Source organism: Dendropsophus ebraccatus, chromosome 5, assembly GCF_027789765.1.
Source record: "Dendropsophus ebraccatus isolate aDenEbr1 chromosome 5, aDenEbr1.pat, whole genome shotgun sequence".
Taxonomy (NCBI): Eukaryota; Metazoa; Chordata; class Amphibia; order Anura; family Hylidae; genus Dendropsophus; species Dendropsophus ebraccatus.
This window is the reverse complement of record NC_091458.1, coordinates 121,780,127-121,796,868: the sequence shown is the minus strand read 5'-3', so window position 1 is coordinate 121,796,868 and position 16,742 is coordinate 121,780,127. Positions and strand designations below refer to the sequence as shown.

Below are 16,742 nucleotides of genomic sequence, written 5' to 3'. Positions count from 1 at the left end.
AGCTCTGCTTCATGTCATCACTGGTTCAGCTCTGCTGTGCCGTGTGGGTATCGGCTCTGGTACGTGTCATCACTGGCTCAGCTCTGCTGTGCCATGCGGGTATCAGCTCTGCTACATATCATCACTAGCTCAGCTCTGCTGTGCCATGCGGGTATTGGCTGAGCTCTGCTTCTTCACTGATTCACAGCCTTATAATGGTAAAGATCATTGCTTTGCTTCTTCACTGATTCACAGCCTAAGGCTATGTTCACACTACGTATATTTGAGGCTGTATGTTTGAGGCTGTATAGCAACCAAAATAAGGAGTGGATTGAAAACACAGAAAGGATCTGTTTACATAATGTTGTAATTGAGTGGATGGCCGTCATTTTGGATGGCAAATATTTGCTGTTATTTTAAAACAACGGCTGTTATATTGAAATAATGGAAGTTATTTACTGTAATATGGCGGCCATCCACTCAATTACAACATTATGTGAACAGATCCTTTCTGTGTTTTCAATCCACTCCTGGTTTTGGTTGCTATGAGGACCTAACATGAGGACCAAATACATCCTCAAATAAACATAGTGTGAACCCAGCTTTATAATGGTAAAGATCATTGCTCGTTAAGGACCTTCCATCCTCTACATCTTCTATTGGCCAATAGTGGGCATGTGACTGTGTGGATTTATCAGGAACTGACTGACAAGACCTTAGAATTTCTATTGGCTGCTATATTTCAGCCATTTGCATATGTGCTGTGATTGGCTGTTAGCATTTACAGTGTGGCTATTATTTCCTATGGGAAATGAAGGGTCTTTAAACATAAATTTCTTAAAAACCGACAGATCCAATCGAAATCAAAAATAGATAGCACACCTGTCACCGCCGAAGGGCTTAGTAACGCAGTTTGAACGGTGTCTGTGTACAAAGCAGTTTGGGCTTTATTAATCGCAGAACAATGGCTGGAAGAAGAAGCGGAAGAAAAAGAAGAAGCGGAAGAAGAAGAATACGGATTAGAATACAGTGCTTTTTCAAGCACTATAATAAATAATTTAAATAAATAATTCCAGTTATCCTGGAACTTTTCTCACAACGCTATATATCAATCTGCTCAGCTCTTCTGACTCTATAACATGCTCTATGCATTACATTTAGAAATCTGCTATATGGCCGGAGCCAATTGCAACAATGGCCGTGATTTATGCAAAAACTTCCTATTAGAGGAAGGGATGTGCATCCTCAACTTTATGAGAGCTGAACTGTTTACGCAGTAGACAATTAATGGAACTCTTTCTTTTCTGCAATAGACTGCGCTAAATGTTATGTCTGCAGCAAATCTATGGAATGGTGAAAAGAATGCCTAAAGGGAACAGGAGGAAGCTAAATTTCTTCTTTTTTTTGTTATATTTTCTCCCTTTTTTCATTTAAATGTTACAGAAAATACGTAGTACACCTTCTTTCTATGTTATTGTTGTGTTTAATGGAGCCTAAATAACAATTGTGTGTTCCTCACCAAATTCTAAAAGCAAACATACAGTATAACCTCTAGTGACAACCAGAAACACTGCTGGATGCCATTGGAACTAGTTGACTGGTTGTCATCACATCCTTAAAGGGAACCAATTAGCATGATATGGTTCCCGGTATAGATCTACTGTACAGCTCTCTGAGCCTACCAGCCCTCCCTCTTATATCCAGCCTGCCCCTTCCTATACGGCCTCTGCATAGTCAGCAGATAGATGCAAAATTCATCCGGATCGTGGACTCCATGCAGCCACCAATAACCAGCAATAGAAGAACGAGGGATAACGGCATCAGTCCGGGATAAAACGTCAATTTATTCTTCTATAATAAAAAAAAATGTGCAAATCACAGTAGCAGCAGAAACGTTTTGACAAACATATCTTTATCAAGCTTGATAAAGACATGAGTGCAGGAGTGATGCCACTGCCCCCTCTATATACATGAAGATGGGCGGACTGGCAGGGCAGATCAGTAGCCCCTTCTCTAGTGCACCAAACTGCCTATTTTGCATAATGAATGTAGTGTAGATTGGCTGAAAAAACAGTGCAGAGTATGAAGGTAAGGAAACTACCTTCATCCTTAGCGTCCCGTGTGCTACCGGAATATAACAGCAGGTCAGAGTCTTCTAACCCGCTGTTAGTTTCCCTTTAATAACCAAAGTTTTGTACAAGTTTGAATGTTTTCTTCCTGAGACAGCTGTCATTAACTTCTAGTTATCCCTGTTCTAGAACTAACATGGAATAAGCCTATATTTTATACATCCTATTCCCACCACTACATAAAAGTCCTTCTCGGTACAACCTTATTAAAGGGATAAAATATTATTGAGAAATAATCTGCTAGACTAAGCCCTTGAGTATTTAACACTGTAAACCCTACAAGGCTGCTATTGCTCCACGGACTGGTATTTAAGTGCCACAGCACTGGTCTTTTTTGCATGTAATTATAGCATAGAAAACCTTTTAAGTAATCCAGGACAGAGGCTTCCTCTAAAACTGCATGTAAAGCGTTCAGATTCCTGTAATTCGCAGATGAATTAACATGAAGGCAACCTCTATCGTCCTATAGCTTCTTTGGTTTTCTATACACGGCCGTAGAGTGAAAATAAAACAATGTGTGAACAGATGGGAAAATATTTTTTGCGGCATGGGTCACAGCCCCAGCATGAGCCCACAAAGTTTACTGAACAGACTAGACTCATGTGCTGCTTCCCAGGAGAAGAGGGGGTGGGAGGAGGGGAGAGTAGTGAGGTCACTTTGCTCTACAGCATATCAGGCAGGAAATGTCCTTGGTGTTAAACTATGTCAGAGGTTTAAACAGTGTGTCTTAAAGGGGTTATCTAGCACTACATAAACATGGCCGCTTTTTTTCTAGAGACTGCCCCTCTCTTGTCTCCAGTTTGGGTGAGGTTTTGTAACTCTGTTTCATTAATGTGAATAGAGCTTAAAGGGGTTATCCACATAAGAGCAAAAAAATTAAATTGGACTCATCAAGTCCCCCTGAGTATTTTGAGCCATTTCCTGTCTTTCTAGCTGCTGCCATTCCTAAGTTACAAGTTTTTCTAAAAGTCGATCTATAACCAAGATAGGATTTCCCATCATGCATTTCCCTGATTGGTCCATTTGCATACTTGCCCTCTTAGCTTTCTTTCCTGCCCACTGCTGTCATTACTATTGCACAGGAACCACAGGACTGTTTTTTCACAGATTTTGCTTTACATCACCCCAATATGTATTCCATACTAGCTGATGATGTAGCAGAGCTGACGCATGCATGGTGTAGCTATGTGCTGCGTAACGGGCGTCTGTTTACCAGAGGGTGGGGGGGGGTAGTGTAGATTTTGATCTCTGATTGCTGACTGTTAATGAAAACATTCTAGTTCCATCCAGACTGTAAGAACATCTGTAACACTTATACAATATGCAGAACTGAGACACTGACAGCAAGCAGAGATAGAACTATAACTTTTCATATTACAGAAACCTAGGCTCAGGGAAACATGTAAGTCTATGGAAGCAGCACAGGTGCATGGAGATGATGCAAGTTATGTCTCCTGGGGGTTGGGTTACCAAGTCAATAAGCAAGCTAACCCGGCCCCCAGAGTGGAGATCACATGTCCTTAGACCACAAAGGGAGGGGGGAAGAGGGAGCTGAGCATGGTCTGAGTGGACCGAGAGTAGAGGATTTTAGACAAGAGCTCATAAGAATGAGATAAAAAAACAGGGAAAGGGTAGCTTCACACGTACCGTATCGCTGCGTTTCTATTGCGTTTTTATCGCTGCGTTTTTGCTGCGTTTATGGTGCGTTTTGATGCGTTTTTTCCATGCGCGTTTTGATTTTCACATGATTTCCATGTGAAAATCAAAACTCGCATGTAAAAATCGCACCAAAAATGCAGCGATAAAAACGCAGCGATACGGTACGTGTGAAGCTACCCAAAGGGTGATAGATAGGTTATACATGTATATTAGTCATAGGGTGTTATTGGGAAGGGGGATTGTTTAGAATATTGTTTTTGTTACCTGGATATCCTCTTAAATTGTAAACCACACCTGAACTGACTGGTGCTGTCTCTGGAAGAAAGTGGCCATGTTTTTGTAGTGCTGTGTAAAATCTATGTGTAAAAACTACCTACATTTACCACAAATGACAAGGAGAACTGGGCAGAGTTTGCAATCAGTGGAGCAGATTTTTGTCAGATCATTCAGACGTCTCCCGAACGCACCCCACACCTGGACTGGGCCCCGCATACATACCCGCTCGAGCGTGTCCTGCTCCCAGTACCAGTCCCTCTGCGGCAACCTGGTCTCGGCTTAGCTGTGCACTCATTATGCAAATAAGTAGTGATGAGTCTGATAGTAAATCACTGGAGTAGCCAGATCTCTGCAGCAGGATAAGCACTGGGATACGAAGGAGCAGGTATGTATGCGGGGCCCTGCTCAGGGGTGGGGTAGAGGGTGGGGGCTTCCCTGGGTGACAGGTTCCCTTTAAATGTAATGTATGTGTAGCAAGTAAATTGCTCTGGTACACGGCAGCTTGTCAGCATACAATGGGAACACTAACTTAGCAGCAACATTGCATCTTTTGCAATCTAGAATCCAACAGAAAAAACTGCACATGAAATATGACAACTTCTTTTAACATGGAGGTTATGTGGAAGTATAATACCTCTGCAATACCTGTTGTTCTTTATTGTTGCTTTGATTCATTTTGTTTCAGTTTTACACTTTTTCTTCTACATCATGGTGGTTGTGCACATTGTGACATCACTTACATCTCTGAATAACGTGCACTATATGTTACATTGCAGGTTGGTGGCACAAAAACAGGAGTAGTTCGCTATGTCGGAGAAACAGATTTTGCGAAAGGAGAGTGGTGTGGAGTGGAACTGGATGAACCCCTGGGGAAAAATGACGGAGCCGTGGCTGGTACCAGGTATGCTTGCATTATATCCTCCCATGAGAATAAGTTATTACATTAGTAAGTATGCCAATTGGATATCTTTGTTTTATCATAAAGACAACCCCTTCCATAAGCTACACTAGAGAGCCACTCACAAACAGCCACTGTGGTTGGTCTGGGCCATCCATGTATTTCCTGGTTATTCCGGCATATAATAGTGCACTATGGCCTGACACTTCTCCACTTAATAAAAATAGCTTATAACTAGGCCAACATCTATTTAAACATATATGCCTTCATGAGACTACCCCTTTAAATAGTTCTATATTTATCATTGGATACAAGGGATCAAAGTTAGACCAGTTGTATCTAAACATTATACTTCCAGATTATCCTACTGGAGATCTCAGGATATAAAGATCCACATTCTCCTGTCCCCTGCCTCCTTAGACTACAATGGATGATTATTTAAAAGCTTTAATATGGAGTTAAAATTGACAAAGTCCTTATTATAAATAATATAATCTTAAACTATTTTACTGTGATGTTGTTCCCCTGTTAATCCATGCTTGCATTGGAAATCTACTTTTAACATTAGACTGAGCTATGAGACTGTGACCTGTGTGTATCTGGATTTACTAAAGATCCCATTTTGTCGCTGGGTTCAGTTATAATGTAATAGGTCACCTTCATCAAAAATGAATCTAATCTCATAAAATAATCATGGCTGTCAGCTGCTGTTGAAAATGATATTGTTGTTACTGTGTGCCTCCTGGTTTTTCTCCATGTTTATAGGTCATACATCATTAGGGCTGCCCTTTACGTTTCTTTAGTACGTTTGTGCATTTCCCTCCAGTTTCGGCATATTCCTCGTATCTCCATCATTTTCCGCCACTGGGTGCAGCTATAGAATATGTGCAGATGACCACATTTCATGTTGTAAATAGTAATACTGTTATTAATGGACCATTGGTGTCTGTGTCCATCTCTAGAGCCAATAAGGGGGGGAAGATACGATAAATGTCCTTTTTTTATATTAATCTTTCTATTTCCTTTGGGTTTTTTATTTCAATTTGTTTCTATTTTTTTTTTTGTACATTAGTATGGGGCAGCCATATTGCCTGAGCTTTTTCTCTGCTGTGTTAACCGCATTTAGAAAGATGCCTTAGGGCGGGTTCACACTACGGAATTCTCGCGCGCTTTTCCGCCGGCTCCATAGACACCATTCTATGGGTCGGCGTATTCCGCGATCTGCTAAAAGAAGTGACATGACACTTCTTTCAGCGTATAGCGGAATACGCCGGCCCATAGAATGGTGTCTATGGGGCCGGCGGAAAGGCGCCCAGATGTGCGGGCGGACAGCTGACGGAATTCCACGGACGTTGTCCGCGAGAATTCCGTAATGTGAACCCGCCCTTACTCAGGGGCGTTACTAGGTTCTGAAATCATCCAATGCACATGCCCTCCTTTGCTAATATGACCCACTGTCCAGCCTGTAATATGAATACAAAAACGCATTTGTGTTCGGCTAACAAGAACCCATCCTTGTGTCATTTTGGCTCAGAGAATCATACAGTCACTATAAGGCTATGTTCACGCAACGTCAACAAAAAGAGAAAAGGCGGATGCTTTTTCTTTTTAAAAAGATGTCCATTATTGTTGCAATTTAACTGACTGCAATGCATTGAAGTCAATGGAATAATGGACGTTCAATGCCTATTGCAAACAACGGACATTATTTTTTTAGTTGTTCACACAGTTTTTTTTGCTCACCGTCCTTTCTCCATTTTTACTATTAAATTTAATGGACTTTTCAATTACAGACACACCCAAAGATCGAATAGTGCACCTGAACTAGAATAATTTACCAACAGCTAACATTGCACTGACAGGCAGCCAGACAGCTAAATGACATTTTAGACTCAAAATGACATCATTTTAAACAGAGCTGAAAAAACGTGTGAACATAGCCTAATATGGATACAAAAATGCATCTGTGTTCTGCTAACAAGAACCGGTCCATATGTCAATTTGTCTCAGAGAACCATACTGTCACTATAAGGCTATGTTCACACACTGGAAAGACAATATCAAAATATGGTTATAGTTTTGAGTGAAAATAAATCGATGTGTGAACAGCCACCGCTCAGCTCTTATTTCTTGAACTGCTCTGGTAAAATGAAAACTACATTATGAATACAGACATAGTTTCACTATAAGGCTATGTTCACACTACGTTCTTTTTGAGTGTAGAACAGACGCTGATTGCAATGGAATCAGCATTTGTTCGTTACTGCAGGAGTCAATGCAATGCCGCCCACTGTATGCACACATCGCTATTTTAACGCCCGTTCTTAAGAACAGGTGTTAAAATTATGTACATTCCTATTATTTTCGGATGCTGTCCACCTAACAGCGTCCGGAAATAATAGCTGTTCACACAATGTAAAGTCGGCCGGCGCTGCACTTTACATTGAAGTGAATAGCTAACAGCGTCAGGTGTGCCCGCTAGTCAATAGTTAAAAAAAGAACATTCCTGCAGCCAGAACAGAGGTATCGGCTGCAGGAATGTCCTGAATGCAGCCCAACGGCCGTCAGTTTAGCAGATGCTGTTAAACGTTGTGTGTCTAATAATGTGTTCCATTGAAGTTACAGTAATGGGAAATTTTTCCTTTTTTTTAATCTCTTCACACATTGTTTTATTTTCACTCAAAATTACAGCCATATTTAGCTTTTATTTTTACTGTGTATGGATTTAGCCGTAATGTAACAGTATATCTTTTTCTGAATATCCTAAGCAAATACAAAAAAGTTTAAAGAATTGTTTTCCCTACTCTTTGGATTATACTTTAGAAAATATGAGAACTCTACAGTGTGCCAATTCCTCTTTTATGCCTTCTGGAAACAATCCAATTGACAGTTGTCGATCATTCCTTTTGTCAATTGGCTGTTTCCGTAGTCCCTAGCACTGATAGATCAATGTCAGATTGCACATGGTCACATCACTTAAGGCGACTCTGTACCCACAATCTGTCCCCACCAAACCACTTGTACCTTCGGATAGCTGGTTTTAATCCAAGATCTGTCCTGGGGTCCGTTCGGCAGGTGATGCAGTTGTTGTCATTAAAAAAAAAAACAACTTTTAAACTTGCAGCCCTGTGTTAAATTGGCGTGGCCTAGAGTGTCTGTGCCCTAGGATTGCGACGCCCCTCCGTCCCTCTTCCCCGCCCTCCTCATCACTAGGAAAGCCCCATGACAGGATTTTTCCTATTCATCACCTGAACACTGCACATGTGCCTTAACGATCCAGCTCATGTGCAGTGTTCACACAGGTGATAAATAGGAGAAATTGTTCTTGGGGCATTCCTAATGATGAAGAGGACGGGTAGGAGGGACGGAGAGGCGGTGCAAGGCTAGGGCATAGACGCTCTAGACCACGCCAATTTGACACAGGGCTGTAAGTTTAAAAGTTGTTTTTTATGACAATAACTGCATCACCTGCCGAATGGACCCCAGGATAGATCTTGGATTAAAAGCAGCTATCCGAAGGTACAAGCTGTTTAGGAGGGTCAGATTGTGGGTACAGAGTCACTTTAATAAAGTGAATGATAGTGCCAGACTGTCAATTTATTCATACATTTTCAGGAGGAATAAGATAGGAAAAAATAAGACAGATGCAGCAGAATTGGTATTTTATGGGGAATAGAGGCAGGTCAGGAGAGGCCAATGTTAAGATTTTTATTTTTCAAATTTTTTTTTGGTATGCAGTATATAAAATATTGTGGTCAAACACCTGCTGTCTATGTTGAAATCATCCAAGCCTTTCCTGACTACTTACACTTGTCCAGCTTACATTCCTGAAGTCTGGAAACATTTGTACTCAGCTCTTTGGCTTCTTTTCATAGTAGAGAAAAAAGTAGAAAGAGCAAGTAGAGTTCTGTCGGGGAGAAAGCCAGCTCCAGATGGGATTAAATGAAACTCTGACGGAAAGAAAGGGCCTCTTGTTTGTAAACATTATGGTACAGTCCTATTACCGAAAGAAATCCGTGACTTCTTTTCTGCTCGTAGATTCCACAGCACAAGCATGGTTAGGGTAATGGAAAAAAAATGCTGTAATATGCAGATGTTGGGTGATACAGCTGCCTAGCAGACTTGGCTAAATGCTCTGCACGTGATGGAGTTTATTCTGGCAAGTTCAAGTAAAAAAATTAAAGCGCAACTATAAAATACTTTGACCATTCAGTTTTAGTTAGCTTAGGTCATGATAAGACTTTTTGCAATATACATTAATAACCTAAAATGAACAGTTTTTTTTAAATACATAAGGCTGATTATCCCCTTATAGCCCTCTCTGACTCTGAGTTATTTCTGCATTCCTGCTGGACACGCCCCCTCCCAGGAGATCTGTACTTAGTGTACAGACTCTGACAGGAGGATCAGATAACAGCCCCGACACAGAGAGAAACATAAACAAAACCTCCTCCCCCCCTCCCCTCACCTCGTAGCAGCACATTCTCCCCCCTTCCCTCACAGAGGTGACTAAGCAGAGCTGAGGGTGTTGTGTGTGAGGAGCAGCGCAGGGGAGGAGATGGATGGAGGGACAAGTGTATCCAGTGCCACCATCACTCCAATGTACTGCATGAGGCAGAGTGGGTGAGTCACTGAGGGGAGGACTACAAGTCCCAGCACAACACAGCTGTAGTCCTTCCATAGTACATATAACATTCACTATCAGATGTCTGCAGCAGGTGCCCCCACCTCCATGGCTGACATTATCCTACAGTGTAATGAGAGCAGATGACTGTATCTAATCACACTGTGTGTGATACCATCTGCTGGGGCTCTGTATCTAATCTTACATTGTGAGGCTATGTTCACACTATGTATCTGTGCGGCTGTATTTTTTATGCGGCTAGAAATGTGCGGCTGAAACTACGGCCGTGGGAAAAAAATAGACATGCGGCTGAAAACATACAGTCATTTACTTGGAAATCTGGTTCAACTAAAAATTACAAATAAAATCTTTAGAAAGTGATGCAAACACCTCTGGATGCATCTGGAAAAGCAGGGAAACAGTTTACTTGAATCGCTATTACCGGGGTTTGCGATCCTCTGCAGTATGCCGATGTCTCTCATGGTTAATATATTAAATTAATAAAACATATTTTCGTTGTAATAAAGTCCCTTTCGTTGTTAATAATTAAATTTAAACGAATCCATCATTGTGCAATTAAATATACTGTTAAAATAAATATATATATATATATATATAAATAATAAATAATATATAAATATGTTTAATGTAAAAATAAACAAAAATATGTTTTATTAATTAAATATTAATTAGTACAGGAAGCTCCATTAAGCCGTTAATTCATATTGCCGGTAAATAGAGCATTCTGTACTAATTAACACTTTACTTTAATTAAAACATCAAATGTTTCTTCTAATTATGTTATCACAATAACATTATTAGAAGAAACATTTTGAATTATATGTGCGCTCAGCTGATTGGCTGATCGGCTGAGCGCATGTATAATTAGCGGGTCCGCAGCACAGTGACTTCATTGTGCTGCGGACCAGCGAAGAGGACACATCGGGGTGAGTATAAAGCTCTCCCCTCCCCAGCACTGCACCCATCCCAGTAAGAAAGGGGGGTCACTTAACCCCTTCCTTGCTGGGATGGGTGCAGTCTGACATCAGTCTGGCCCCCAAGGGGTTAAGGGGGATGCAATACATCCTCCCTTAACCCCTTGGGGGCCAGACTGTAAGCAGCGATCTGTAAAGATGCTGCATACTGTAAGGAGCACAACACCGCTCACAATGATGGCCGTTGTGCTCCTGTTTGTTTGTTTTTTGTGTGTTTCTCCCTTTTTGTTTTTTCAGATATCGGTATCCTGTGGATTATGTCAGATTCTATGGACTACGTTGATGACCGGCGGTTGTTTGTTTTGTTTTTTTTAATAAAATGGTCAATGAGGGGTGTGGGGGTGTTTTTATTTGAATAAAAAACATTTTCCACTTGTGTCTTGTCTTTATTTCTTTACTTTATAGACTTAGTAGTGGAAGCCGTCTAATAGACGGAATCCATTACTAAGTTGGGGCCTAGTGTTAGCCGGTATAAATGGCTAACACTAACCCCCCCATTATTACCCCAGTACCCAATGCCACCAAGGGTACTGGGAAGAGCCGGGTGCCAGTGGTCCCGGAGCGTCAAAATTGGCGCTCCTGGACCGGGCGGCAGCAGGCTGGTAAGATTTAGGCTGGGGAGGGCCTAAACCAATGGCTCTTCCCACCCTGGTGTTACCAGGCTGCTGTCGCTTGGTTTTTAACCCGGCTGGTTATAAAAATAGGGGGGACCCTATGCGTTTTTTTTTGTTTGTTTTTTTAAACGCATAAAAACCAAGCGACAGCAGCCTGGTAAAACCCGGTCCAGGAGCGCCAATTTTGACGCTCCAGGACCACTGGCACCCGGCTCTTCCCAGTACCCTTGGTGGCATTGGGTACTGGGGTAATAATGGGGGGGTTAGTGTTAGCAATTTATACCGGCTAACACTAGGCCCCAACTTAGTAATGGATTCCGTCTATTAGACGGCTTCCACTACTAAGTCTATAAAGTAAAGAAATAAAGACAAGACACAAGTGGAAAATGTTTTTTATTTAAATAAAAACACCCCCACACCCCTCATTGACCATTTTATTAAAAAAAAAAAAAAAAACAACCGCCGGTCATCGACGTAGTCCATAGAATCTGACATAATCTACAGGATACCGATATCTGAAAAACAAAAAGGGAGAAACACACAAAAAACACACAAACAGGAGCACAACGCCCATCATTGTGAGCGGTGTTGTGCTCCTTACAGTAAGCAGCATCTTTACAGATCGCTGCTTACAGTCTGGCCCCCAAGGGGTTAAGGGAGGATGTATTGCATCCCCCTTAACCCCTTGGGGGCCAGACTGATGTCAGACTGCACCCATCCCAGCAAGGAAGGGGTTAAGTGACCCCCCTTCCTTACTGGGATGGGTGCAGTGCTGGGGAGGGGGTGAGGAGAGCTTTATACTCACCCCGATGTGTCCTCTTCGCTGGTCCGCAGCACAATGGAGTCACTGTGCTGCGGACCCGCTAATTATACATGCGCTCAGCCGATCAGCCAATCAGCTGAGCGCACATATAATTCAAAATGTTTCTTCTAATAATGTTATTGTGATAACATAATTAGAAGAAACATTTGATGTTTTAATTAAAGTAAAGTGTTAATTAGTACAGAATGCTCTATTTACCGGCAATATGAATTAACGGCTTAATGGAGCTTCCTGTACTAATTAATATTTAATTAATAAAACATATTTTTGTTGTAATAAAATCAGTTTCATTGTTCAATAATTTAATTCTAACGAATCCATCATTGTGCAATTAAATATACTGTCAAAAAATAAATATATATATAAATATACATTTATTTATATATATATATATTTATTTTAACAGTATATTTAATTGCACAATGATGGATTCGTTAGAATTATATTATTGAACAACGAAAGGGACTTTATTACAAAGAAAATGTGTTTTATTAATTTAATATATTAACTGTTAGAGGCATCGGCATTCGGCATTATTGCCGGCTATTTTTGAAGTACTCCGTACGGACCGCCTGTCAATCCACGGCCGTGAATTTGCACATTTCCAGCCGCAAACAATGGTCTTGTTCATTTTTTACGGGTCCGTTTACGATCAGGCCGTAGGCTCATACATAATGTGCACTGTGCAGCCGTATATCGTATACTTTCAAGCGTACGCATCAACCTCAAAACTACGGGCGAATATTCGCGGCTCCCAATACAGCCGGACAGATACATAGTGTGAACCTAGCCTGATACTGTATGCTGGGGCTGTATCTAATCCCACTTTGTGTGATACATCTGGTCAGTGAATGGAGGTAGCCAGCCAGCGAGATGAGGCATAGGCCACGCCCACTTTGTCTCAGCCAGGAGAAAAATTAATTTATTCTTCTCAGCCAAACAACTGGGGATATCTCAGTGAGCGCACACACTATCAACACAGTTTAGGGCTCTTTTTAAAAGGTAACACGAGGGCTTTTTATTTGAGGAATTTCATTTTTTGGCTACTGAAATTATAGTTGCGCTTTAAATCTGAATATTTACTTTTCTTTTGGTATTGGGTAAACTATATGGTATAACAAATGTGGTTTAGAGGTTGTTGTGTGATATTATGTGGATTGATACACACAGGGCTGGCAATTATTAAAGGGGTAGTGCGGCGCTAAACAATTATTCACTAAATAACACACATTACAAAGTTATACAACTTTGTAATGTATGTTATGTTAGTGAATTGCCCCCTTCCCCGTATTTCCCCCCACCCACACCGGACCCAGTGTAATGTTCTATACATACCTGCCTCTAGCCGACCCCGGTCCGCCATCTTGTGCCATGACGTCATCTTCGGACGGACAGCCGAACCGCTCCAGCCGTCCCTAGTGTCGGCCGCCCTCTGCCGCATCATCAACTGCTCAGCCACGATTGGCTGAGCACAGTTATGCTCAGCCAATCACGGCTGAGCAGCTGATGACGCGACACGTGTCATCAGCTGCAATTGGCTGAGCACAGTTATGCTCAGCTAATTGCGGCTGAGTAGCTGATGAAGTGGCAGAGGGCGGCCGGCACTAGGGACGGTCGAAGCGGTTCGGCCGTCCGTCCGAAGATGACGTCATGGCACAAGATGGCGGACGGGGGTCGGCTAGAGGCAGGTATGTATAGAACATTACACTGGGTCCGGTGTGGGTGGGGGGAAATACGGGGAAGGGGGCGATTCACTAACATAACATACATTACAAAGTTGTAACTTTGATTAACTTTGTAATGTGTGTTATTTAGTGAATAATTGTTTAGCGCCGCACTACCCCTTTAATACGTTCCTGAACAATCTATAGAAATAGAAGACACTTTTCCAGCGTCAGTGAGACAAGTATTAAGTTAGGTTCACATCAGCGTTTGAACCTCTGGCGCAAATCCGTTTGTACTTTCTATTTGTCTTAGTTGTGCTCTATTTTTGGGGGTTTTTTCAATATTTTATTGGTTTTCGGCATTGTAACAAAAATTTATATATTGTACAGTATCTCATGCATCACATTATGAGAGGAGTTCCTTTTTTTGGACTGAACATGCGCAGAAGAAGTGAGACACCAGGAAGAAATATAAAGTGATACAGCATGAATTATGTTTTTCTTCTTAATTATAACATGACTTATGCTTTTCTTTCCAGATATTTCCAGTGCCCACCAAAATATGGCCTTTTTGCTCCAATTCACAAGGTGATTCGAATTGGTTTCCCATCTACCAGTCCTGCCAAAGCTAAAAAAAGCAAGAGGATGGCTATGGGAGTGTCGGCACTAACTCACAGTCCTAGTAGTTCTTCTATCAGTTCCGTCAGCTCAGTGGCGTCCTCTGTAGGAGGCAGACCCAGCAGAAGCGGCTTGGTAAGGACCTGTTATTCTAAACAAAATTCTTCCTAGCATGTAAAAATAGTTGTAATGGTTTAGCAGTAGACCCAAATAGCTCTTTTAATCAATGGTGTAAGAACGTTACACCATTGGCAACTAGGCAACTAGGAAATCTCCTACTAAACATTCCAGTTCGGGGAAGTTGCCCTGCTTCATTGTACTAGTTGCTCCAAAGTAGGTAAAGATCAATGTTTTTGGACTCGCCTTTAGCTTACAGAAACATCATCCCGATATGCGCGGAAAATCTCTGGAACAACCGCCTTGCAGGAAGCTCTGAAGGAGAAGCAGCAACATATTGAGCAGTTATTGGCTGAGAGAGACCTGGAGCGGGCAGAGGTAGCAAAAGCCACCAGTCATATCTGTGAAGTGGAAAAGGAGCTGACACATTTAAAAACCCAACATGAAAAGGTATGTAGTACCAAAAGCGCTGAGGAATCTGTTGGCGCTATACAAATAAATATTATTAAAAGCATCTACTCTCAATTAGCGATACTGCGATAATGAATACAGGTAGTATGTGCAATAGTGTAGCTTTACAATATATGGAAAGTAACACCCACTGAACGCTCGCTCCCAATGTTTTATCCCACCATTTTCATTAAATATAAATACTTTTCATTATATAAATACTCTTCCATTATCTTAAAATCCTTTTTTCTAAAATCCAGTACTTTGGTTGTAATATAGGATTGCACACCATGCAACTAGACTATATGTATGAGGAATTAGCAAAAGGAAAATAACCCACTATGGTTTACTAGAGATGTTAAGACTATAGTGAAGGGGGGAAAGGCAGCCTACATGAGGTATAAAGAAACTGGAAGTGTAGCTGACAGAGAGACATATAAAGTTAGACAGATTATAAATTCGCATAAAGCCTAAAAAAAAAGTAATGGGGACAATACTTTTATTGACGCAGATAAGGCGGTCGTCGACCATTTGATTAGCTACTTCTCCACAGTGTTTTCAGAAGAAGGCCTTCACAATCACAGGATGGCTGCACATAGAATTGCCTCCATCTGTAAATCCTCAGCTACAGTATTTTCAGGAACCAATGTTTTAGAGGAACTTGCCCGTTTAAAGTTTAATAAGATGATGGGTCCAGATCAGTGATTGCTGATGGATCTGTATAACTAATCCCTGCTAAGAGAAGATGTTCCTAAACATTAGGGAATGAACAATGTTATTCCCATCCACAAGAAGGGGAGTAGAGAAGAGCCCAGTAACTACAGGCCAGTTAGCTTAACATCTGTAGTAGAAAAAATTATGTAAACACTTCTAAAAAAAGAAGATAATGGATCACCTAAGAATCAACAATTTGATGGATCACAACCAGCATGGCTTTACTGCGGGCCGATCATGTCAGACTAATCTCATTGATTTCTCTGATTATGTCACAAAAGTGCTGGATGAAGGTGATGCCGAGGATATCGCCTATTTGGACTTTAACAAAGCCAGTTCCTCATAAAGAGCTGATAGAGAGTTAGAGGAAAATTAGACTTAATTCCTTGATAGTTCAGTGGATTTTTGGTTGGCTGAAGGATAGATGTCAGAGGGTTGTTCTTAATGGAGTGTATTCTAAGCAGAGACTGGTTACAAGTGGTGTGCCACAAGGGTCTGTTCTGGGTCCTATTCTTTTTAATACAATGTAAGTGACTTAGGAGAAGGTTTGGTAGGCAAGGTTTGTCTGTTTGCTGATGACACATAAGTGTGCAACAGGGTTGATATTCATGGAGGTGTCAGGAATACGGAAAATGATAAGTGGTGAAACCTATGGAAACCACTTTTCAAAGTTTCCAGTTTCCAGGAGAAGGAATCCTCTATCCGAATATCATATCAGCTGTTTTGTGTTAGCGAAGGTTTCAGAAGAGAAGGATTTAGGGGTAGTGATTTCTGACAGCCTTAAAATAAGTCACAAGTGCAACCAGGCAGTAGGGAAAGCAAATTGTATGCTGGGCTGTATAGCTAGAGGTATAACCAGTAGAAAGAGGGAGATTGGGAGCCCGCTAGTGAGACCACATCTGGGGAACACTGTGTCCAGTTCTGGAGATCTCACCTAGATCACCTAAAAATGGTAGAGGGTGTGAGGCATAAAACATATGAGGAAAAAGGCTTTAAGATTTGAATCTGTATAGTCTGGAGAAAAGAAGGGAAGGGGGTCATGATTGAAACCTTTAAATATGTTAAAGGACTAAATAAGATTCAAGAGGGAAGAGTTTTTAGAAAGAAAAACTCAAGAACAAGAGGACACAGGGAGCGGTAAGCTGGGGGAAAGATCAGAAGCAACAGGAGAAAATATTATTT

The 16,742-nt window shown here is 41.3% G+C and overlaps 1 protein-coding gene across 4 annotated transcripts in view; it reads left to right on the top strand.

Moving 5' to 3' along the window:
- The window catches only part of CLIP2 (CAP-Gly domain containing linker protein 2), a 94,783-nt gene that overhangs the window by 49,045 nt on the left and 28,996 nt on the right, over positions 1 to 16,742 (top strand). For all 4 annotated transcript variants that reach the window (XM_069971156.1, XM_069971157.1, XM_069971155.1 and 1 more), the window contains exons 4-6: positions 4,820 to 4,944; positions 14,201 to 14,414; positions 14,649 to 14,846. In XM_069971156.1, the coding sequence (XP_069827257.1) occupies positions 4,820 to 4,944; positions 14,201 to 14,414; positions 14,649 to 14,846 (537 nt within the window). The remainder of the gene's footprint in view (positions 1 to 4,819; positions 4,945 to 14,200; positions 14,415 to 14,648; positions 14,847 to 16,742) is intronic.